Here is a 25,391-nt window from a genome sequence, read left to right as displayed (position 1 = left end):
CGCGTAAGCTACGCACTTTCCGTGAATAATAAGCCAAGCGCGGGACGCTTAACCGGGCGTGGAATACAAAAGCTGCACCACGAAGGCAATCAGGGCCACGATGCCGTAGTGCGGCTATTAGTCGCAGAACAATCAGAGAGATTAATGGGGCGCCTGTCCCGGGCGTCCGTAATAAATGCCGATAAAGCCGGTGTTCTCTCGACGGCCACAATATCTCCTGCTTGCCTTAATATAGGTATATGTCCGCCGCAACTTCATCCGTGCTGAGCTCTCAAAAAATGAGCTCTTGTAAAACGATGCTTTCACACGGGGCATGGCCGTGCCTGCATTGCACACGGCTTCCCCTTGTACGGGGCTACACGGTCGCTGATCAACTGGTTAATGTTCGCCCCGGCCGGGAGACGAAAGGCCACGGACGTGTTCGCGGTCAGAGGTGAAATCACGGTGTTTCGTCCTGATAGTGGAATATAATGGCGGACACGTGAGAACCGTGCGCGCGCAGTTAGTAATCGTCGGACCTAATATGCACGAGATGGACTGCTGATAACGGTTATAAGCAGAGTATTACAGAAATAAATGATCGCTCTTGCCGGTGTCGGGTTATCTCACTGTTCTCTTGTCCTGCTCTCATTAGGCGAGAACCTCTCTGAATGCGTGGATAGATTGCAAATGCTATTAACGCTTGCGAATAACTTGCCGCTCTTTCTTTTTTTTCTAGTCGGAACACAGGCCAGATGCTTGGCTCATAATCGTTGGCAGACGGGCTGCAGCCAAGACGGTGCATTCTGGCGTAAGTTAACTGCAAGAACAGACATTTTTGTAAACATTCGTATCCGGCTCGAGCAATCTTAGGCGTTTTTTTCTTTGTTTGTTTTACTAAAAGCACACCATTGCCGCCTCTTCCGAAATCCGCGAGAAAGCGTTGGGGAGTAATATTACCAGTGGTTAAAAGGAAAATGAATAATAGGTCGACTGTGTGGTGTAAGCGACATTGAACCGAAACTCTCAGTCTCCTCCACGTCGATTTTCCACCCACCGCCGGCTTCAGCGATTTTGTTGCACAACCATGAGCTTGAATTGCTCATTTTAACGCTCTTCAAACGCCTGCGCAATATCCCTTGATAACCCGCCCCCGGCAGAAGGAGCTTGCTTCGACTCATTGCTTCTGCAACAATTGTGCCGCTGTAAAGATACTTTCGCAATAACATTTACATTTCGCCCGTAAACTTCCCTACGATACGAATTTCACATCTTTCCTTGTTTCGAAATTCCATTCTCTCTTAATTAATTTAACTAAAATTACATTCAGCTGCACTGTGTGGTGAGACAATTTAATGCTTCCGCTCGAGTCTAGCAGGCAATTGGAAAAGAGCCGAATTTGCAGGTAGATGTTGGAGCGGTGTCGGCGTACCTGCGCGTGACCTCCGAGGAGCGAATGGGCAGCGCCGGCCATCTGCAGCGCCTTGTTGGCCACGTCTCCCGCGATGGAGCCCCCGATGGAGGGTCCCTTGGCCAGGGCTTCGGAGCACGGGACGGCCGGCGCCGGCGAGAGCCGCGGAGGCAGGGCGCCGCGACCCGCCGTCGCCGCTTCGGCCATCGCGGTGCCCGTGCTGCCACAGCTCGAAGACGTCGGGCTCAGCGGCGCCGTGCTCAGGCCGGGCGGGCCCGCCGTCGAGCCTAGGCAGGACACGAGCACCGGAGGACCCCCGCCTCCTCCTCCCGCTTGTGTGGCGGCCGCCGCAGCTGCGGCCGCCTGTTCTTTGGCTCTCGCGACGGCTTCGATGTTCTGCAGGAAAGCTTGCGTGCCCAGCAGCGCTCCGGGGGTCATGCTCTCCAAGATTTTGCCTGCGAGCAGAGACGGACCGAGAACAGTGTTATCCACCGGCTTGTGAGCACAGTGGCCGCATCATCAGCTGCTGCTATGCAGTCTGTTCCACTTATACTGATCGCCCATGCCGTGCTCAGATAACTTCACACACGCACACAGGTCAATGGTGGAAGCCTAAATTCTGAGCCCTTTTCTTTTCGTCAATTAATTAATTAATTAATTAATTAATTAATTAATTGATTGATTGATTAATTAATCAATCAATCAATCAATCAATCAATCAATCAATCAATCAATCGATCGATCAATCAATCCGTAATATAACTACCTAAACTACCCAAAGTTGGAAGGGTACCCGTGCCTTGCCTTCCATGGAGGCAAGTACACAACACGAAGTATGCGCCCGAAAGTTAGAAAAGTAACCATATACGACAGAATACGGCATCCACACTCTGCTTCAAAACGTCCCTTTTTTGGGCCATTATGACGGCTACGTTTCGCAGGCGAAGTCCGAAAAAACAAAAAGAAAAACCTCTCACTTCAAGTCAATGAGACTGATTCCCAAATTTGTTTGCCATTACGGTTTTTTTTTTGTTTTGTTTTCCTTATCAACGTGCGAATGACATGCGTTTGAACCACGAAATCCAGGCCCCCCAGTCTTCGAATCTCGTCCATTCGTGCATTCTTCGGCCATGACACCTCTCCACAACACTGCCAGGCTTTCCTCGACTCCTGCGCCCGCATAAATCCGAACCAAGATAAATAAAACGATAAACACCAACCCTTCTGCAAAGCGGAGAACTCCCGATCCCCACACCTCTTATCACCGCCTCCTTATCGCCCTTTCCTGACTCCCACCACATCTCAGTTTCCCATTTTTTAAAATGGAATGCAGAAAAAAATTTCACGCACTTTCATCGATCTCGAATAACTGCAGGAAACTCCCTATACCATTCCTCCTCCCCCATAACTCCGTCACGCGGAGGTGCTAATTCTATTTCTAATTCTCGCGTCGCGCGGCCGCAGAGCTCCGAGCGGCTGATTAAACGTCCACGGCCTGGGTGCTCAAACAGGCCGCGTGTTAATTGCGTTTTGCCCCGAGTAGCGAGGCGGCCGTCCGAGATGCATTCAGTGACAAGGCCGATGATGGATCGGGAGCATCCGCGCTGAGCGCACCGTATAGCGAACGGATGTTGAAAGGGCGCAGAAAAACAGAAAAAACGGAGGCAACGCAAACGCGATGTTTCTGCACCGGAACACGGACGTCGTCGCGGAGTGTTCGCGCGTGTATATATATGTATATGTAAAAACGGCGGCGGCGGCGGTTGGGAAAAAAAAAAAAAAGGGAACCGAATCAGCTTCGGAATCTTCGCGCCACTCCCCTGCTTGAAATCGTTCTTCTCGCGTAGTTATCCTCATATCGTTGTGCTCTTGGGTTTGAAGACGAGAGGCGGCGCATTAGGAAGCAGAAAAGAAGTTACGGAGGATAATGAAAAAGAAAAGAGTCTGGCGGTGAGCCAATTTGGCACTCGTCGGAGGCGTGACCCTCGGGCGTTCGATCAAAAGCGAAAATAAAATGCAGGAAAAAGAGTCGAAAAAAGAGAGAAACCGCCGACTCTCCCCTCGTCGTGTACGAGGACGACTCATATAATTTGAGAAGACGAAACACGCGCGATATCCCGCGAGCGCGCATCCTTTAATCACGAGAAGAAATATGGACGCATGGCGGAGGCAGCAAAACGTATGACGTAGGGATTTCTTATTAAGCCGGACCCGGGCATATTTCAGGAAGCTGAGTTGGCCCCCGTGCGGCGTGGTTGACGATGGGAGCGGTTATGACGCGCCGCGACTCTGCTACCTGAGCAAACATCGTTTTCACGCTTGATTTCTTCGTTTCTTCACGCGGTTGCCCGACCGAAGATGTATTGGCGAGAAAAAAATGCAATCGGAAAGCGTTTGCGCGTGCGTTAATTTGTCTTTCCGCAATGAGCAGCGAAAACCCGTCGTGAAACTTAATCGCGCCGCCTGCCTATATACAAGCTCGCGTCGACTTCAAGGTTATACGCGCAGCGCTGAAAGCGCCCAAGCTACACATTATTCGCCGACTCGCGGCGATTATCGCACATGAGCGGTTTCAGGAAACTGCGCAGTTTTTCCAAATGCGGCCATGAAGCGTGATGCCAAGCTCCGAGATGATTTTTTTTTTGTAATGTTGAATTTAGAATTTTGGAATAACACGACAAGTCCGCAATTAGGAAATCTTATTTTAAGCGATTACCCGCGGGTGCAGAGCTCCTCACCAGACACGACGACAATAAAGCCGCCTTTAATATTTATTGCAGCTTATCGTTGAGATGGGGTTTTCTTTGCAGCTACGCGACCAGCCAGCGGTGCCCTCCACCTCCCCTTCCTGTTCTTTTTTCCAAGTAATTCACAACTTCCTGAGCTTCCGCCCACTAGCATCCCATGATATATTCCGTCCGTGTGCAATAACATCTTATCTAGCGAAATTGGAGCGCGGACATCAAAAAAGAAAAGGAGGAAAGGAGGGAAAAAGAAGGGCAACGTTAATCCACGAGAGAGCACTCTTCGTGTACGAGCACCTCCTGGAAGCGAAAAGAAAAAGAAAAGTGTAGGGGAGAGAGCGCGTCCCTGCGGGGTGCGCAGAGGCGAGAAATGCTCTAAAACGGTCTGCAAACAGCCGGCACCGCCGAGGAGCCGCCGACAGGGCACACAGGGCAGCTCGGACATGGGGAGGAGGAAGAGAGGCGCCTGGAAGAGCGAGATCGTAAATAAGACCCTTATCTCGGAAACCGTCTCGGCGAAATCTTGTTCAACAGCAGCACAGCAAGCCGATGAGCAAGCACGTTGCGTGCACTGTCTGGCGGGCATGTGTATACAACACGCGGCCACATGCGTACCTACACACGCGCGCTCCCTCACACGCGTGTGTGTGTGTGCCCGTCATGCAAGACACACGCGAACTCGGGCAGGCACGTCGAGGATGTATACGTGCGCGCTCCCCACCGTGCGCGCTCATCCTTTCTGAATGCTCGCGTTCAAGAGCCGAGCTACGAAGCCTAATGGTCCGCAGTCGAGACCGCTTATGACGGGCCTGGCGGTCGGGGCGCATTTGTTTCTTAAATGGATAAACCTTGACTTCACGAAACCCCGAATTTACGAATGGCCTGATTTAACGAACAAGTTCGGATACACAGCGGTACTTGCCCATAGCGTTATAGAGTTTTCGATTTTACGAAGTTCTCGGTGTAACGAAATATTTCGTGGGCCCAAATGACTTCATTAAAAGTTTCGGTTGTTATTGGGGGACTTCCGGAAAGCTGTTATGAGCGGAATTTACAGTGTGTGGCCCGTTCGACACCTCATCTTGTTGACTTTCATCTCGCGTGGACCTTATATCACTTCGATAACTGAGGGATACATGACAACAAAGACTACATTGACGTAAGTCAACTCTTGCGCGAAAAATAAGATTAATCTCTTCCCCTCCCTCCCTTATGGGAGGAAAAAAAACCAGCATGGTCTGAATAAATATACAATTAAGAAATTTGCGACAGCGGGGCGGGGGGAAGGGGGGGGGGGGGCGGTCGTCAAATCATATATGTGTCTATAGTCATTGACCACTCCCGCGAGTGCAAGAAGGAACGCGGTGAGAATGCAGGTCTTTCACCCCAATATTTCGTGCATACAACGCACGCAATCCTGTCTGGGAGCGCTGCCGCTCTCACCTCAACGTCTTGTGTCAATAGGGCCTCCTCCGCTCTTATGCACCGGCGGCGTATGCCACACTTCGGCGGGCTCAGCAATACAAACGCTTTATCGCGCTCCGTGGGGGCTAAGCAAACATGCGCGCCATGGGAAATTTTTTTTAGAGCGAAGGCAAGAAAAAAGAAATTAAGGCGAGACCGAGCGCTTATAACGTGTTCTGCCTCATTGATTCACTAAGCGAACGAACAGTGTCGAGGGAAATAGAATTAAAAAGGCTCAGACGTATGGAGCGGTATAGGAATGTCGGCAAGGAGAGGAGTGGGAAAACACACGCGGGACAAGGCGGCAGCAGCAGCTCGAGCCCGTCGAATTGACGAACCGAATCGAACGAGGCGCCAGCTGTCTTCGTCGTGCCCCGACGGCCTCGGCCAATGTTTCGGCTGGAAACAAGGGGGGCCGTACGGGGAAAATGAAATCACGACAGACTCGGGCCGCTTTCGGATCTGCAGATCTCTCCGCCTCTTTCTCTCACCTCACGCACTATTCCCTCCCTCCTTGCCGGTGGAGACACCGAATTCGCGGAAGTGGATAGGCAGACGCCGAATGCCGTAAAGAGCAGTCCAGTTTCCTCAAGTCGATGTTCAAGAGCACACGGCTTGGAAGGGGCTTTCGGTTCGTTCGATAGTGTGAACGGGTAGCTTGGAGAGTCGGTCCTCACGGACGCTGGAGCCGAGGCAGGCACACGCAGCAATTCTCGATAGTTCATTAGGGGACGGGAACGGCGAAGTAACTACGGACAGTGAGGTCCCGATTTATAGGAGTGCTTGAATAGTTTAAAGTTCGTGCACCTGCGTGGTTGCGCCACCAAGAGACAAGGAGTCGTCCATCTCCCCGTTCAGAATGGCGACGAAGAACGAATGAAATTTGGGGAGAAGCGATTGTATAAGAAGGCTGGCTGATGCGGCAGCAATAAGGTACGCATTTGGGCTGGTTGGTTCATGATTACGAGTGAAGAAAAACAGCGCTAAAAAGACAGGACAAGAAAGGACACAGGACCACGGCGCTGACTAACAACCAGGTTTTTCGACACGCGCCTGCACCGGCCATTCGGATAAGAAGCCTGCTTTTGACCAAGTAAAGTCAAAAATACGTAATAAAACCTTACCACGCGAAGGCCTAAGCAGGGCGTGTACAGCCAATCAAGTGACAGGGATATATTATCCGCGTGGAACACGAAGGTTCGCCATTGCGACAAGCAATAGAAAACCCCGGGTGTTTCCGAAGAGTCTGTAATGAAAATAGGAAACTGGGCTTCGCTGAGGGTGAACTCGTAAGCAGCCTCGAACAACAACAGCCATAAAGACAGTACCGGTATATTTGAAGTATACACGCGCAAGCATGGTCGTACGATTCATACGATTCGTACTACCATGCTTCCGATTCGATGATCTGACGTACGATTCGCTGATCAGAGGATTTTTGACGTGCACAAGGCAGCATGCCGGGAACTCTTCGCCAAAAGAACAAGGGTAAATACAGCCACAAGTACGGCTACTCCAATATCTTGCAGCGACGTTTATGGGGAGGCTGCACGAGTTAGATGCTATTTTCCGAGTGAGAACAGTCCCAACAACAGTCGGCCTGATTTTACAGCCATGAGCAAAAGTTTGTGGATTACGATGGCGGATATTGTGCAGTATTCCTCTTCCCCGTGACAGCCCGATAACTGATCGGTGTTTCCGAGTGACTGTTCCTTTTCCAAGTAATCCGCGCATGCGTGTTAGCCGCGGGTCTGCTAAGTGAGATGCAAAATTCGCTAAATTTGCTGTAGCCCCGGCATTCAAACTTCGTCTCACGACTGCATACACACATTCCAGTCAACACCCGCTAACGAACGTCACTTCCAGCGTCCTTGAAGTAACTTACAACTCATTGAAAGGTGCATTACAGTAAAGTCCCCGACAATGCGATGAGGTTTACCCGTGCGCAAGGTACACGCCGAACCATCTAGGTACGCAGGCTGCACCCACAGAACAGATATACAACGGGGATTCACGACTCGCCGTCGGACAGGTGCGCTTGATCGAACTCTACGCGGAGCTCGCGGCCAAGCATCGCGAAACGTGAAGTGCTGTCACGACAACGGTTTCGTACGCGTTCGTTATGCGCCCCGGGAGGCAGCGCTTCAACATCCGTGGCCTAGCTGTGGCCTTGTTGCGGACGGAGCAGTATTCAGCGGTGATTCGTGTGCGGAAGCTTCTCGCACTATTCACACGAGCGTTACCTGTAATGCACAACCACGCCTGACAACACGGTCGTGCGGGCGTGAGCGAACGTATAGTCCTGATGAAATGGAAATTCAAATTTGGTGATTAGAGCAATTAAGCTCTCAAGGACCATGTAGCGTGCAGGCCTTGCTAGAGAAATTCAGATTAACTTGTGTTAATTGGATCTTTTATTTAGCGCGCGTCGACATCTCGAACACGCGGCATTTTTGCACTTGGCAACTATTGGTATAATACCCCAGCGGCTGCACGGAATCGAACACGCACACGCGTACTTGCGATGCGATTAATAGAAAGTTAGCAAAATTTGGCGCTGGTTGCTCTCTCTCTCTCTCTCTCTCTCTCTCTCTCTCTCTCTCTCTCTCTCTCTCTCTCTCTCTCTCTCTCTCTCTCTCTCTCTCTCAGTGCAGGTAATTTTATTTTTTCTGTGGGTTCGGGCATGCAATTTTAATATGAAGGCGTCAGTTGACTCCATAGGCAGAAAATATGGCATCCTGAGTGAAAAAGAAATGGGACGCAAAATGGCCGACGGCGCAGCAGAATACGAGTGCAGTAATTGCCTAGAGAAAAATGATAAAATAAATTTTGGTCTGGATGGGAATCGACCCCAGGCACTCCGGACTGCGAAACTAGCACCAACACCACCATAACTCGACATATCTGACTAAAGGTACAACTATAGAGAATAAGTTGTGGCCCTCGATTTAGAAACGAGTTAAAGGGATGTATTGAGGCCTACATGAGTAATTTTAACACGCTAATTACAACAAAAAAAAAACAATTAGGCTAGCAGCAAAGTACGTTCAGGCCATATGTCCTCTGCGCGTGTCGATGAGAACGCGGATATGTGCCAGCCTTAAGTTAGTAGCGCCATTATGCGGCACTTACTGAAACCTGCGATCGCACGACGCTGCCCCAACAGATGGCACGCGGGCACTGCGAACGCGGGTATGTTCCGGCCCGACGTTAGGCCTACCGTTGTGCAGTGAGCTCTAACATCGTCAGCAAATACCCGCAGCTTCACCCGTAATGAGTTCGAAGTATCTTGGGACTTCGTAAGGCACAGCTTTCGAACTACGCAACTTTAAGCCTAGATATTAGGCCTAACAAAGGTGACTGTCCAAGGCTATCAGTCACAGCAACGGAGAGAAGAAAAAGATGTAAAGGGAAAGGATGATGATGATGACAATGAGAGGACAAGGAGTGCTTGGGTGTCCTCGTAATTCCTTGCATGCCCGTGGTCCTCGCAGTCGTGGTCCGATGATGCATATCAAGCAGTCTGGCTTACGCGAAGGCCTATTGTTCCCGACAGAGCTCGCAGGCGTCTCCACTCCTATATTCCCTTTCCTTTTGCCAACCTATTTTACCCCTCGCCCAGCATTTCCCTTTACACTATAGGACAGTGTCATGCGAACCGGCCTACACGCTGAACTCCTAGCTTTTCCTTTTTCCCTTCCTCTATATACGAGTAGACGAAACAAACGGTGTGTGAACAGCGAGAGCAACAACCAGCTGAATCCCCATAACTGTCTTTTTGTCTCCTACTGAACAGGGATTCACGCGCCGGTGCAAGAAGAATGCGATTAACACAAAACAAAGCGGAGTGGGAGGGAACCGCCCGGAGCAATCGCGAGCCCGCGTCGTTGGCGGGGCGCAAGTGTGTCAATCGAAAGAACGCGCCACCCTGTTTCTATACGGCTGACCCGCATCGCAGCAGCATTCGCCCAGTAGTCAATCAGCTTGGCACAGATTCTACCCGCGAATTTCGGCCCTCCCACCCCGTTCTCTGGTTTGGTGACGCGCGACGTGATCCAATGTTTTTAGTTAAATTTTCATTTCTTCATCACGGCAAGCAGTCGCTCGTTAAGCCTATCAGCGTATCTGCGTGCGTGCTCACTCGATCTCTCGCTATCGGTCGTTGATTCATTGATTGATTGTAGGGTTTAACGCGCCGCCGCAACGCAGGCGATGACGCACGCCGTAGTGAATGGCTCCGGATTAATTTTGACCACCTGGGGATCTTTAACGTCTGCCGAAATCTCGTACACACAAGTGTTTCTGCTTTTCGCCTCCATCACAAAAGTGGCCGCCGCGGCTGGGGATCGAACCCGCGACGACGTCATGCTCAGCAGCACAGCGCCCTAGCCACTGAGCCACAGCGGCGAGTGCTAGCCGTCGTGTTCGACAGTAAACTTGAAGTGTGGAAACAAATACAATAAGTCCACGTTATAACAAATCTCTTTACTCGAATTTTTGCTTTAATCGAAGTTTTTCACGACACCAGCTACATTGCAGAGAGAGCAAATCGTTCCCCTTTTAACGAAGCACTGCTTATAACGAGGTCGGTTTCCTGTCCTGACGATTTTGCTATATAACGAGCGTTTACTGTACGAGCGTATTTTGCCACGCGGCTAAACTTTTTCAGCACAAGCGAGAGCCTCGTCGATTGAATAGTTTAGTAACAAAACCGAAGCAACCCAATAGACGAAGAGAGGCACGCAGGTAGCGCAGACGTGAACGAAATTAGCATGGACAGCCACAGCGTAGATGAGGTCGTTGAGGAAGCCAATTCACGTCCTTGATAACCTAACACTAGATAAGGGTCAGCTCTCCGACAGTCATTGACGACACGCGGAGGTATTCTGACTGCGACATGACCCCTATTTCTTATACAGCTCAGTGCGTGGCTCGGCCAGGAGACCTCGAAGTATCAAAAATGCGCGAGATTAGGAAACAAAAAAAAAGGTAAATCGCTGAGCGTCGTAGCAGCCTCCCGTGTACATACACATAGAGACAAAAAAAAAAAAAGCCTGCAGTTGTGTGAAGGGCATGGCGTGTCAGTGAACGGTAGCAACAAAAAGACTGCTCGAAAATGAGAAAAAGCTTAATCTTAAAAAAGAATAATAACGGCAGCATGGGAGAGGGTGTTGAACTGAAACTACTTCGATAATGCATGACGCTATCAACGAAGCCAATATGGCCACACGAGGACTGCGGGAGCTCTAGTTAAAAAACAAAACAAAGCAAACAGAAATGAACCGCGGTTGGAAACAAAGAACGAGAAGGAGTTCAAATAAAAGATGAGTCACCAGGACTGTCAACAATGGTATAACTCAACTCAGACTGGGTGGAAGAACGAAAAAAAAAAAAAGAGCGTTCTGCCTTACTGCGATATATCTGCATGCGGCGAGCGTTGTACACGTGCATGCACGTTGCAAGTAGCGATGCATGCTGCCTATCCGCGCACGGCAGAGACGCCCCGGGAGACTCGTGCCTTGAGTTCAACTTGCCCGAACCCATCCCAACACAACCGCGTCACGCATACAGGCGGGCACAACAAGATAACCGTTTCTCTATGCGGCCTCTCTCTCTCGCGTGGCGCAGCCTAAAACAAAATGTGAAGCTGGAAAAAAGAGCACTAACGAATCGAACGCGCACGCCTGCGCTGACAATTCATTTGCGAAAGGGTGCTAATGAATGCCATAAAAAATAGGGGATGCGTCCGGGCTACGTGAAACAGAACTGTATAAGCCATGGGGAACGAAGAATAGGAACGAAAAAATAATAATAATAAAGAAGTGGCAGCAACCCCAACCCCACCGCTTGGCCGCCGCGACTGCATGCGCGCGCTTTTTAAAGCGCAGAAAGACAAAAACAAACAAATATTAGGCGCGACCAGATAGATGCGAGCACGCTCGACTGTGAACAAAAAAGTAAAATCGCTGCAGAAGCGCGCATGCTGCAAAGTGCACGCATCGCGTCGAGGCGTTGCTTTATGACTCACTGCACGGTACCAACCCCCCCGGGCGGCAGCCAGCCCACATCTTAGGGCAAAGCATTCCATTTCCTTTTGTCGTTTCATTCGACCGCTGTGTGATGCTACGAGATTTTTCATTTCTGCCGTTAACGCTTCAGCGTAGCTGGAACCTTTCTTCCATTAACGCGAGTGTTCCTGCGCGCATGCTGTCACTGAGAAATAAAACAAAAAAGTTAACGCGATGAACCTGGGACGGAACCAATTGTTTGTTATTTATCGCCTTCCTTCCGTTTATCTCGAATAGAAGAAGCAAGCCCGGGGCACAATTTAAAAAAAAAAAAAACGTGCGCGGAAGAAAAACAAACGGAAAAAGAACAAGAGTGCATTTGCGTCACCTCCGGAGCATGCTGGGGCTTTTTATTCCACCACAGTGACACGCCTTGGTGTATGTGTACTCGTGAGTCATGTGCGTGCATGGGCTGGCCGTCGTTTTTTTCATTGGCCTGAAGGGCGGTATAAGCAAAGCCAGGAGCGAATGTACCGCGATGCGCAAGATAACGGCCGGGAAATTAAACGAAGATAAGAAGCCACTTTTCCGAGAAGACACAACCGCACATATTTTACACTTTGCCCTTCCCCCTTCTCCTCATTGGAAGCACTTGTTTTTTTTTTTTTGTGTCATCTGTATAGCTATAGCGAATTCCCAGTGCAGTAAGGTTTACGGTTAAAAGAGCTATGGAGACACAATGACCTTTGTTCAACTTGAAAGAACTAACCTGTGGTAACTCACTCAGCCGCATTCTAGCCCCGAAAACCGTTTTTTAACGAAAAAAAAAAAAAACGCAAGAAATATCAAAAGGATTTTCAAATTTCGCGCTTGAGTGACGTAATATGGGCAGGAGTGACGCATTATGGGTCAGCCCTAGCAACGTAGCTGTCAGTGTGTTAATAGCACTACAATCGTCCAGCCATACTTCTTGGCGTGGCTTAGATCGACAGCCGCCAATCGCGCAAACAAGGCTGTGACGTCATAGAGAATTACTGGAAAATAGCTCGAGAGTCGCCACTGCTACAGTTGTTCTCATTAATGCCTCCATTATTTGTTTGAAGTTCACGGTAAAAAAATTGGAGTCATTGTTATCGGGACAAAGTGCATTTTTAATGAACCAAAGTTGTATTTTGTCTTCAGGGTTAAGTGGACGATATTGCGCGTATACAGCAAGTAATTTATTTTGCCGAACGGGAACAGGATTCGCGTATACAATGAAGACTTCTTCACTTCTAATGTGCCTTACTGAAGGAGCCTTTTTGGCACGCCATGCTGTGTCACTGGTGCTTAAAGAGGCGGATTCCAAACTGCCCGACTTCTTGAGAGAGGGACTAAGAACGGTTAGTCGGTATTCTGACTGCATGCTATGGAGGAGGGCTAGCTACGCGGTCGAACAGTAACCAGCACCGTTGATAGAACTCTAAATGGAGATGCGCACCTTCTTGCAATGAGTTGGTATGAAAGTGTCTGCCAAGTGCCAACAGACTATAGGGCACGACAGTTCGGAGTTTTCACGATCCCTTGTGCTTCACGATCACACGATCCATTGAAGGTCCAAATTACGACAAGACCAGAGATACTTCGCTGTTCAAAAAAGGGGGAAATTTGTTACGACCTAACAAGAAACGGCGCAACTATAAGTATGTACGTTCAAGTAGACGTTCCAATGATTTAAAGTTCACGCGTAGGTCTTTCGGTGTGTTGTCTTGACATCTTGACATTGCTGTTGGCTACAAAAAAGTTTTCGCCCTGTGGTCATTCTGCATAGCCTCACCGATAGGGTAGGCGTTATTTTGAATTTCAGTCTAAATTTTGTATGTCCTCAATCTTCCATAATTTGCGGTTCCTCTTTCTCACGCAGTAAGCCGCTCCACGCAGGCTGGTTTCTAAGACATCGCTGGGTCGACCGCGTTGATGTCCCCTGCACGCCACCTCTTCCTACTCTGCATTTTTAATTACCCGTCTTAATTAAATATAGTTCGCGTTAGGCTGGGAAAATTATCGTTCCCCAAGGACAATATAACGGCACTGAAGTACATTTTTTTTTGTTCACTATCTCTATAAGGTATGGTGTTCATCAGAGCAAATTTTTTGAGTCCCCGGATTCCCCAAAATCGACGGAAAAAGCTGTGGAATGAAAGTCGTGTTTTTTTTTTAGTTTTTGTATAATGTTAAGAGGTACTGGAACGCGCCCATACAATAAAAAAGAAGGTCGTGTTCCAGCATTCCAACAAGTCGCTGACTGTACAAGCAATGTGACACGTTTGTTTCCCATAAACAAAAGCGGAATTCTTTGTATAGAAGGGAAGTGACGTTACAAAAGTGGAAATTCCGCATTCTCTCCTTCTTTCCTAGTGTTGGTCTAAACGGCCAACTGCAAAACGCCTCTTCCTCCTAACCGCACCCGACACACGCCTCAAACTGGTAGACAACAAGCCTACAAAACGTCCCCGACCAGAAACAGGCATCGCCAGTCGGGGAAAAAGAAATGGCACGGGAGAGAGGAATTAGCCGACGAAAACCCGACCACACGACGGCGTAGCGTTCGTTCTTTTTTCCCTCTCCCAAGCGCTACCCCGAGCGTTTCCATATTAGAGCATCGGCGCGTTAGCCAGGCGCCAGCGCAGCGCTAGCGAACGACGGGGACGGGGCGGGGGAAGCCGGCAAGCGATCTATGCCTCTCCGCGTCTGTTCGTTCAATCCAAACAGCACCCTCTCTCCGTCGTCCCCGCTCGGTCCGAAGTCCACGCCGCCGCCAGCGCTGCGTTGGCCGCGCGCGCGCGCGCGGGGAAAGACCGGCGTATTCCAGCTCTTCCGCATCATTTTCACCGCATCCCTCTCTGACTCCTCTCCCACGCCGCCGCAGAGCAGGGAGGGAGAGGAAGAACGTCGAGAACGGCGCGAGCAGCAAGAAAGAAAAGCGCTCCGCCCCCTTCCCGGCCTCGTCAGCCAATGGGGGACGAGCACCCTTTCTCGCCGGCTACGCCCCCGCGGCAAGAAAAAATAAAAGAATAGACGCGCGGAAAGGCTAGGGGGGGAGCGCGGTTCCAGTAAGCGCTCTAACGCATACAGCGGCGATGCCTTCTCCCCCATTTTCCCTCGACGTTCGTCTGTACTGGCGCGTTTTCCCCTGCTAGCGGCTTACCTCTTTCTTATTCTGTGCATTTTAAAATGAACTTACAGAAGAAAAAAACGGCAAGAGGGGGTGTATTTAAAAAAAAAAAACACATACCACGGATGCAAGAACAAAATGGATAGACGAGATGACTTGGGACGGGAGAAAAAGATTCCATCCCCTCCAGCCGGGCTCGCCGCACCGATGACGTCACCTCCCTGAGAAACAATAGACGTGGCATGCTCCCCCTCCACGCTGGACGACGCCGTCTCGCCCTGGCCGCTGTCTCTACCTCGCAGACAGAGGACGCTACGAGACAGCGAAGGAAATGTATTCCCGACTAGAAGACGACGACTACGTGGTGTGCCAAGGCTTTTGAAATCCGCGGGCCTTCGCGGGCCGGCTCCGTTTTCGATGCGCGCGCGCGCGCGGTTACGGTTACGCGATTGTTCTGCGGCGTTGGTAGCGGTGGAGAGAGGGCTCCCTCCGCTGAGCATACGTGCGCGAATGTAAGCAGCGCGCCTTCGAGCATCTTATTTCCCTCCTTTTTGATTCACTTATTGTCGCGAAAGGATAAATAAAGCAGTTTCAAGGTTGAACAAAGGTGGCTGACGTCCCTCCGCCCAGCGTGCGGAGGTCATAGAAAGGAAGCTCGGATAGATTGAGACGCGAGGAGATGCCGCTTCGCAAGAGCAGGTAGCGCGAAGAATGCGGCGTTGTCGAGCGTCGTCTGGCAGCCATACTAAATCGTTAACGCGGCGGTGAGCCGTTGTACAGCACCAGTTCAACGCGTTCATCAGGAGAACAGAGGCAGAACAAATTAGCACAATTTATAGACGATAGTCTTTCTTGGGCTACTTAAACCCGGAAATTTTGGTCTGTGTATGTCTGTCTGTCCGTCTGTAACTCGATTCAGCCACCCGGCCAAAGTAAAATTAATATAGCGCACAGCCAAATGTAAACGTCTAAGCCCGGTTTATATGTTCATACTTGGCAACTTTGTTGAACAAGAACAAGACATTACGCAAATATAAGACAGGAAATTAGTACACAAGGGATATTTACAGTGTTCCTTTAATAAACACTTCACGAATGCTTGGTTTTTCGATAACAAATGATATTCTACATCTACTGCAGAAAACCGCCGCCTCCTGGCGGCATATGAAAAAATAACGCGGCAACAGCAACGAAAGGTTCCACTAGCTTGGTTCCACGTTATGCTTGGAACGCACGTGGAGCACGACCACGCGGTTCTATAAACCTTGTAGTCGGTCGCCTCCATTCACGCGCGTCTCCGCAGTACTGCAGCGCTGGCATCGAGGTACCCGGCCTGTAGCAGTGGAACGCGGTAAATTCAAATCGCCTTGCGCAAACCTTTAGTGTGTTTACCGTGGGATGAGCGCGACGGTACAGGAACAGCATGAGAGGTAAGCGGGAAAGCAAAGGGGGGCATTTCCTTGGCAAATGTCTACAAAGACTATCGTCTTTTGACGACATTTGCAATGAAAGGAGCAGATACGCGGCCAATTTTTATTACTTTTTTTATTTTATCACTTTATCGTTAGCGCCTTCCTTTACCTGCGACAGAAGCTGGCCAATATGTCGTAGCACGACTTGTGCGCTCTATTAAAGCAACGCCTTTCCTCGAGACTTCATACTGCGCCGTCCACACGCTAATCTCAAAGTTCAAATTTCCCGCCGCTGTACGTTCCAAGGCTCCCTCCCTCTCTTTCTCCCTTCCTTCAACTGCGTGGCCTGCTGTCCTCGCTTCGCTTGCGCATATAGAGAGGCTCGATTGGGCCCACGGATACATTCACGCAGGCGCGCACGTCGGAGGAACGACATGCAACTTCTGTCATCTCCAATCGAGATGGCGTGTGTCAGCCATTTGTCAAGGGCAGACGAAAGAAGGCGAGGAGGCGATGTCTTGCTCGGCTAAGGAGAAACACGGCGGAACACGGCGAGGAAGGGGAGAGCGCTCGCCGATGTCCTTCTGGAGCATTGACGCTCACAGATGCTCGTGTAAGCGACCACGGTTTGCGAGGAGGGAGGCGGGGGGGGGGGGGGGGGGAGAGGGTGGAAGAGAAAAAAAAAAGGCGGTCGCCGAGTTTGGTACATCGACAGAAACGAGACGCGTATGCACGCACAAATTGCATGCGTTGCGATCATCAAAACGAGCGGACGAACGTGAGCACACTCGAGGGTGAGGGTGGGAGGAAAAGGAGGGGCGACAGGCTGCAGCCTCGGCACATACGCGGTCAGGCTGGCGGGCATATAAAGAAACGCGATACACGACACGTACAAGGATGGCGAACGGAAGCGAGGGATTTCGACGACTCACGATCCGCCGCGGTGGCGCCAGCCAGCCAGCCGAATCTGTCCGTTTATTTCTCACCCCTCGTTTTTATTTTCAGTCTCCACTCATACACCGTCTACCCAGATCAAAAATAAGCGGCATCGGGTATCGCACCGATGGCTAGTGTTATTCCGCCAGTCCAAGCGGCGCCGGTAGAAGGGAAAGACGCCATTGTAAGGAGGGGCCGAATGGAAGGCCTGAAGACATCCGTGTGAGTGCGCTGAAAGGTGTACCATTCCCATTCGCGAAACGAACATATCTTTTTCTCTTGACGACTCTTTTGCGCCGTAAACCTGCCTAAACCCAGTAACCATTCACGTAGTTATACGCCCAGGCGAAATTTGCTGCATAAACAATGCATGGCCTGGATGCTTGTTTCAAAAGCCAAATCTTACGACATGTCACACTTTCAAGGCTATCAGGGTGATTTGGCTCTAAGGATCTAACAGAATCTTCCCAATCTTTTTCATATCATCTCTGGAGATAAAGCACATGTAGGCTCAATACGAAAGCGCATAGCTTGCTGTTCTTGAGACTGCAGTTCCCTTTGCAACGGCGCAGTCTTATAGAGTGACCCTGAACCAATTTGTAAGCAATATGAATAGCTTTCACTGACGTCACTGTGACTGTCACGTTGGTGCACTGCGTGCACGGGGAAAGGATGTGGATTTGTGTGCAGCTATTATCTCCAGTAGCGCCGTGAAAGCTAGCAGTGCACCACTAAGGGCGGTGGTGATGCGTACCCCACGCTTCCAGACGTTCTTATTTTTTCTTTCATTCCACAATATGTCAAATTTCCCGCTGCACAACGTTTGCAGTTGCGTCAATAAGGAGGTACCAAAAACAATAGTTAGGGTGTTCATGACATACAAGGCCTTCCTGGAGTGTGTTTACTGCACCGAAACCCCCGCCCCCATCTGTACAAGACCATCATCATATACGAGTAGCCCTCCCCCGGCCATCCGCACACGACCTTAGACGTACTGGTTCGGTTCCCCACGGCCTGTACGTATCCCAATCCGTCTGGAGCACTAATACATTACGTCAAGGGTCGTACTGGGTGCACACAGGCGCCATGATGAACGACATGCTATTTGTTCCCACACCAGATATATGACGAATGGTTCCAATACGTAAGCTGCCATCAACGTCACAAGCAGCCACGGTAAAGCCGTCGACAGCGGACTACAACCAGGAGACATGGTCCTGTTAGTTCAGCTCACGTCAGGCTAGGTCAGTGGTTCTCAGCCGCATGACTGCACTGGGGACCCCTTTTTGGGCTTTAGAAATTGACGGGGGACCCCACGATGAAATATATGTCGATTGGTGTCGTAATGTCACACAATTTGCACTTGCAGCTTACGTCTCCCACACACTTGCTCAGTGCCCACTTTTTGTGCTTGACTTTTATGATTATGAGCGCCATAATGTTAAACAATGTGCCCTTGAATCTAAAAGTCTTCCAAAGCACCTATATGCTGACTTTTCTGTATCTGTTTCTTTTCCCTCACAGCTGGCGTGTTGTGCAAAAAGCCAATATTAAAATTTGTGCTGCGCGGAGAAACTAAACTCCTATGTCATGCGGCGAAGACACCTTTTTGCATTGCCAGAAAAAAAACAAAAAAAAAAAGAGAGGGGGGGGGGGAGCTTTGTAGGTAAGTATTCACAAAATGATGGGGTATGCGTGGCCTGCGGAAAAGAAACAGAAACTATGCGGCACATAGTGTTTGAATGCGAGGGTATCCATCCAAATCTACATGAGGGAAATATTCGGCTTCCAGAAGCCATAGGATTTAAAGGTAGCACAGAGGAACTTAACTTCAAGGCTGTCGAGACGACGAAAAGAAGATTAAAATACTGGTGGACGAAAAGCAGAGGGGGAATATTGCCGCTACCACCTCTACAGCTACCACCTCTAACAGGAAAAAAAAGTATTTTGTGCCTCATAAGCTTTTGCGCCTGCCCTAAGCAGCGCCAGTATTAAAGCAAGAGTATAAAACATAGGTATATTAGTCCTTTTTGGTAAGATGACACGTCATCACCCGCTACAAAGGGGAAACCAATAGCAATCAATCACTGATCAATAAATTAATCAAGCAAGTTCTGGCAAAATGGAGGAAAGAATGGCAGGGGGAAAAGTTTTGGCGGAGGCTTCGCGAACCCCTAAATTGCTCTCGCGGAACACCTGGGGTCCGAAGAGCCCCATTTGAGAACCACTGGGCTTGGTTATGTGGGAAGCACAGCGGAGAACGCCGGCGCAAAGACTCAACGTGGACGAACAGCCCGGAACGAGACGAACGCAGGCGGAGATCGCAGGCGCCGGGGTGACGCCCGGCTGGCTCAGCGGCCGGACCATGGTTGTTGATTCTGTCGGGCGTGACCGGATGCGAGCCAAGGGGCCCGCTTGCTGTCGCGCGCTGTACACAAGACGCAACGACGACAGCGACACGGCTACCGGTCAACGCGCGTGACATATGCGGTCGTGCGAGCGCGTTGAACGCCGAAGGGCCGCATATATGCGCGGGGGACGCACCAGGCGATCATCAAGGTCTGGGACAGATGGCCGGGCGATGGCAGAAGGGGGTACAACACGAGGCGGGTGCGTATACAAGCGGAAGAAGACGCGGAAGCATCCTCGAGATGTTCATTGAGAAACGCTCGGTCGCGCGTGCCCTCAAATAGACCAGAAAAAGAAACGCGTCGACAGATATATTCGGCCGATTCAAGATTACGGATGTCCACATTTGTCAGAGTGTGAGGAACCAAGCAGAAGGTGCGCTGTGACATATGCTGAGACCTATCAGCGTATATTAAGTACGCAGTATGCGTTGCCTTCATCGAGAAGCAAACGTATGGCGTAAAGTATAACGAACTCGCGCTCTGTTATCAAGCCCGCTTACAGAACAATGTGTTTTATATTTCAGATCGAAGCACCATTGTTTCACCACGAGAAATGTGAAAATGTCTGTGCGCGTTGGAAGAGTATGGAGTGCATACGCTTTATATCAGCAAGTAACACGATATCTAAACCACCCTCCGCACCCCCCCCCCCCCCCTCCCTTTTTTTTTTCTAAATGTCACGCGAGTAGTTTTTTTTTATTTCTTTCACCACTGTGCAACAGCCGTTTCGTACTTCTGAAAAAAATTGACGACGTATACGCGGGGTGCAGGCCGTGAATCCACACTACCCATTCCAACACGCAATATGTCGAGCGTATTCAATGCGGGCGCCATTGTGCGAAGTGCGTATTTCTATCCAATTGGTTGGATTACGCTGGTTGTAACACAAGGCGGACTAGAAACTACACATACACTTGAGGTATAGATTGCGCACTGACAACTGCTTTTAATAATCGAAATGACAATACGTCTATACGTAAAGTGTATGTGTCCTTTTTAGTTCGTCATGTGTTATAACCAGCGCCATCGAACCAACGACGTTGAACGAACCAGCCCACCACCAGGCGTTACTCATGCGTATTTCTAACAAATGAGCTGCGCTAAACACGAACGGACTGGCCCCAAAGGAGGAGAACGGGTTATAGTGCGCATGCGCGTGGGTGGGAAATTGGGAACTGGTGGGGGAAAACGTCACAGGGATAAAGCTTTATCCAATGATGCGAGAAGGCCGCGTAACTCCGGCTGAATTATGTCGATGGGATCAGCGTCGTTGAGTTTTATATGCTATCAAATCTAGGATGGCTACACACGCGTTTTTCTTCACGTCTTTTTCGTCTCCTCTCCATTCATGTTAAACCTAATGACGCGCCAAGCAACGAAAAACTCATTCTACGTCAAGCTTAACGCCTACCGGTTGATGGCGTTACACCGCAAAAAGTGACGTTAGGCTTAACGTCTCAACGTTGCACACACCCCCTGCCCCCGTTACTCTGCCGGTCATACAGTCCGGCTGCTCATACCACGACCTCTTCACCATCACCCATTTTCCTTCACATAAATTCAGCCCAGTGCATTACTTGCATTCCTCGTCAATGGGAATTGGGAAGACGGATTTCTGGCCTCACTTTGTGGTTACGCGAAGCTCGCCAAGCCAATTAATGCTCGAACGATGCCCACGCATTAAAGGAAGGGGCTTTGCGTTTGAGGGTGTATACGGGTCTGCATTCGTATATGTGTACAGCAAAATCGGCTTCAAACCCGTCGGCAGCGGTTACGTAAGCGCTTAACAACACAAATAGAGAGTAAAAAAATCCCTTAAGCTTTGATTCTTTAAGCTAAAGATGCCTCTTCCGCAATTTCATTTCCCCCTATACGCTAAAGTCGCCAGAGGAGTAAGCCAAAGAGCCGCAAGAAAAAGACGTGGCGTTATCGGCGCATTTTTTATGGGCGCGCACGCAGGGACAGATTTCGGCCATCACCCGGGCTTCCTCGCTGCGGAAGTCCATACATATGTACCTGCTCTCCACTGGGCATGTGTTGCACTAAAGAAGGATTTGTGTCAGGCTCTCCAGGTGTGCAGAGGCCGGCGTTTACCGCTGTTGTCCCCCTCGTTCGCACTGCTTCGCCGGTGGGAGCTCGACGGAATTAAGGAAAGTGCCCGCTGCTTCGTTTGACACAAGACGTCTGAGCAGGCGCTAACAGATCGCCGACAAGCACGCAACTGTGCGCAGCCAGGAACGGGCGGAATCCGAAATACCGCGGACTGGACAAGGTGGCGTGTAAATCTCCCGACGCTACAGCCAGGGCTGTGGCGTCGATAAAACAAAAACGAACAATAAAAAAAAATGAATAAAACGTTCGTACACGTGCGAACAAGACTAAGCGAACAGCCATAGAAGGGGGGATAATACTAGTAGCTGCCTTGAACGGCAGATTGCGTGCGAATATGATTACCATGCTCACCGAAGAACCGACTGTTCCGCAATGTAAGTGTGTTTGCGAGTGGTTAGCATTGAATATCTAAACCTGCTGTGCGGAAGCCACGGCGTGCATAGAATAGATTTACGTGTGGGTTTCCAGAAATCAATGCTTTGTTTATAATTCATGCCTGCACGGGAGTTTAAAAGCATTTGTTTGCGGGCGAACTACTTCAAAAACGTGAAATGGGGCACTGTGGTACGAGATCCGCTTTCGTACACTTGTGCAGGTGCCGTCAAAAGTGATTGGGACACGGTCTCATAAGTTTACAGGAATTTCTTCCTCAGGAAACTGCCTGGCTGTATTGGTGTGCGTTTAAAGGAGTCCTCCCTAATAGAAAAAGCTTCCTGTAAACCGGAAATGGCTGTCATTAAGCCAGTAAGAGAAATATTTTGTGATATTCCCAGATCCTTGTTCCAATGACTTATGACGGTATACCTACATGTACATGGTAGCTGAAGAAATAACTTAAAAAATACTCTTAGTTCACGCAAAAAAGTTTCAATGCACCGAAATTTTTCGCGCATAAAGAGATTGTTTTTTCGTTTATGCACGGGACACGACAGGCTTGATTGCAGAGAAAACAAAACAAAAAACCAAGAGGTGTGGCAAGGAGCGACAAAACGAAGCAATGTGTATATATTGTATACATGCCAAAAATTGCACGCGTGTGTATAAGGCGCATTAACAATATATAATATTCGGATACAAATGCCCGTACAACGTTTAACTCAACTGCACAAGCGCAATTCGCGAATGTAACACCAGCTTCTTAGGACAACTAGAAGTAAAAAGAGCCTTAAAAACACTCACATTTGCGCTTGTCTATTCTTTCCATAGCAATTTATTGTAGCAATATTTTTCAATAACGCTACAATACTGGACTTGTTGGAATACAATAATGGGCTACAATAATAAAATAATGCTACAATAATGGAATAGTGATACAATAATGGAAAAATGAACTTGCTTCCTCAGCAATGTTCCCTCAGCACAGATTTCACCGAGACGTCCACGGAAACGTTAAATAAGGGCTCACTACACTCGTTTGACAGGTCTACACAGCGGTTTTAACACACATATCGATCATTGGTATAATCACAATCATAATCGTAATGAACGTACGAATGCATCCGACCGAGAATCCAAGTAATACTAAAACCAAAAATAGGGACACAAAGCCCTCGTTCGGCTTGGACCACAGGCATTCCAACAAAGAAACATCATAGCAATAATAAAATAATTTGGATGATGTGCCCGCCTTGGCGTTCGGTTGACAAAAATCTCCATGGAAACGCAGGTACGGCACTGTATAACGGCTCGTCTTGTATACGCCTACCCCTCAGCAGTTGCAACGAAAACACTTGTCTTTACCACAGCCACCACAATTTCGCGCACAAAATTCCAAAAACGGAGCGGGAATATGAGAGGAGGCGTGCGTGCATGCATGAACGCGGCGGCTCGCATCGAAAGGGTCCCCGAGGCATTGAAAGCAGCAGCTCGCACCCGCAGAGTAAACAAAACATAATAGCACCCTCGCCGCGCAAACACTCACTGCGGCCCCTGTTGCCTGCCCGACGGACATTGCGACACAAAGGCAACCGGCAGGCAAATCAAGCGACTGCGGGTTGGCGTCGGTTTCGATATATCCACGACGACGACGACCAGGCCGGACAAAGGAATTTACCGATTAGGCTCTATAAAAAGAGCCGAGCCAGAAGCGGCGTTTGATGGCAGCGAAGAAAGAACGCTTGGCCAACGCGGCTTTTTCCTCCAACTCCACGTATTCTTTGGCTCCGACGTCGACTCGCGTTCGCCACAAAAGGGACCCGCCCAGTTTCTCCCACATTTGCGCGCTTTGAGCCGATTTTTCGGCGCCTCGCGCGCGGCTGCGCGGCGTAACGCCTGGCGCAAGGACTCATTTATTTATCGTTTTGTTTTTTTGTTGTTGTTCTTTGCCAGTAGTTACGAGTTACGACGCGAGGGCGTGACATTCTTTATTTGGTCTCGGCTAGAACTGGAAATGGACGGGGGCGTTACTCAACGAAAAAGGAAAGAAAGTGGGTAAGTTACGCAAAGCGCTCTGTGGCGCGCTCTGCGTATACGCTGGGGGCACATTTGGTGTCATAAACAAGACGAAGGCGCGACCTCGAAGAACCTGTTAGCTCGCTCCTTTGTCGTTCAAAAAAAGAGGAAACTACGGGACGCGCGGTATTTGTCTGCCGCCGCGCTATTTCGCGCCAAAAAAAAGGAGCTCCACGAAATGAAGAGAAAAAAAAAGAAAAAAGTAGAGATACGTTATTTCACGTTCAGCGACGTGAACTTGCCTCGCATTGTGCCTGAGTGCGGAATGGAGTAAGAAGCACCGACTAATGGAAGTTGCGTCTTTAGAGGCTACGCAAGTGGCAGCATTACCGCGATCGCCGAAAACACTTTAGGCAAAAGCAGTAGCGGCGAAGGGACTGAAAATATTAGCTTCCCGCTTGGTAGCCCCTGGCAGTGCTTGGATATCTTTGTGAACGGCCATTGTTCGAGAAACTCCGTCACCTTTTTTTTTTTTTTTTTTTTTTTTTGCCGCTTCGCGGATTTCTTGCGCAGAAGCAGTCGAGCTCCGGGATCGCTCTATTAAACTGAAGAACACTCAACGTGCACGTTTTCAAAGGCAACAAACTTGTTTGAAACGTATACAATAAAATAACAAGAAAATGGCGCGAAAGCTCGTATTGTTTGAGCAGCATATTACAGCCACTATGACGCATAGCCTCCTTTGGCACGTTTGTAGTTCTATAGCCTGGATGCGAATGCATAACTCGCATTCCAGGAGTATGGAAATATGCTATCGATTTGTACGAGTGTAATAAACTACACGGAATGGGGTGGTTTTAACACAATTCTGTCTATAGTTTAGCGCAGCTAACCGCGTGCACCGTCCACATTAAGAGCACCTCTCAGTTAACTAAGCCCAAGCGTTTCGAAACACATAGTACGGCGGAATCAAGCTGCCCAATCAAAACGTGCTCAAAGTCAAGCGCGCAAATTCCAAGCTTCCTGTGGTAGAAACAATTGCATTCAACTATCAGCTTTTCCTGCCAAGCCTTCTTTTAATATCGACTTCCACAACAATATGTCATTGTACAGTTCTAATTAAAAAAAAATGAAGGAAGCTCACACTAACGCACCAGACTTGAAGGTATCGAAGCTGTACGCAACCTTCACGACCATCACGAAGGTTTATGTCCACGATTGCAGCCGATTTGCTTTTTCTTCGCTGCCGTAAAGACCTTAACGCGATCGTTGTTGCTATATGTGTGAGATTCTTTCATTTATTTGGAAGTGATAATCATTGGACATCACCTTGGAAGGGTTTCTTGTTCTGAGCTAGTGTTTCCACAAT

General features: G+C 49.4%; 1 protein-coding gene across 3 annotated transcripts in view; it reads right to left on the bottom strand.

The window, feature by feature from the left end:
• Positions 1-25,391, bottom strand: part of LOC144145520 (uncharacterized) — a gene marked incomplete in the record, with an annotated part of 396,732 nt that overhangs the window by 34,675 nt on the left and 336,666 nt on the right. For all 3 annotated transcript variants that reach the window (XM_077677175.1, XM_077677174.1, XM_077677173.1), the window contains 1 exon segment: positions 1,412-1,845. In XM_077677175.1, the coding sequence (XP_077533301.1) occupies positions 1,412-1,845 (434 nt within the window).

The sequence above is a fragment of the Haemaphysalis longicornis genome, unplaced genomic scaffold (genome assembly GCF_048455015.1).
Source record: "Haemaphysalis longicornis isolate Haplotype H1 unplaced genomic scaffold, Haemaphysalis longicornis Haplotype H1 scaffold_7, whole genome shotgun sequence".
NCBI classification, from domain to species: Eukaryota; Metazoa; Arthropoda; class Arachnida; order Ixodida; family Ixodidae; genus Haemaphysalis; species Haemaphysalis longicornis.
The sequence above is the reverse complement of the archived record's forward strand: the minus strand, read 5'-3'. Positions and strand labels throughout refer to the sequence as shown.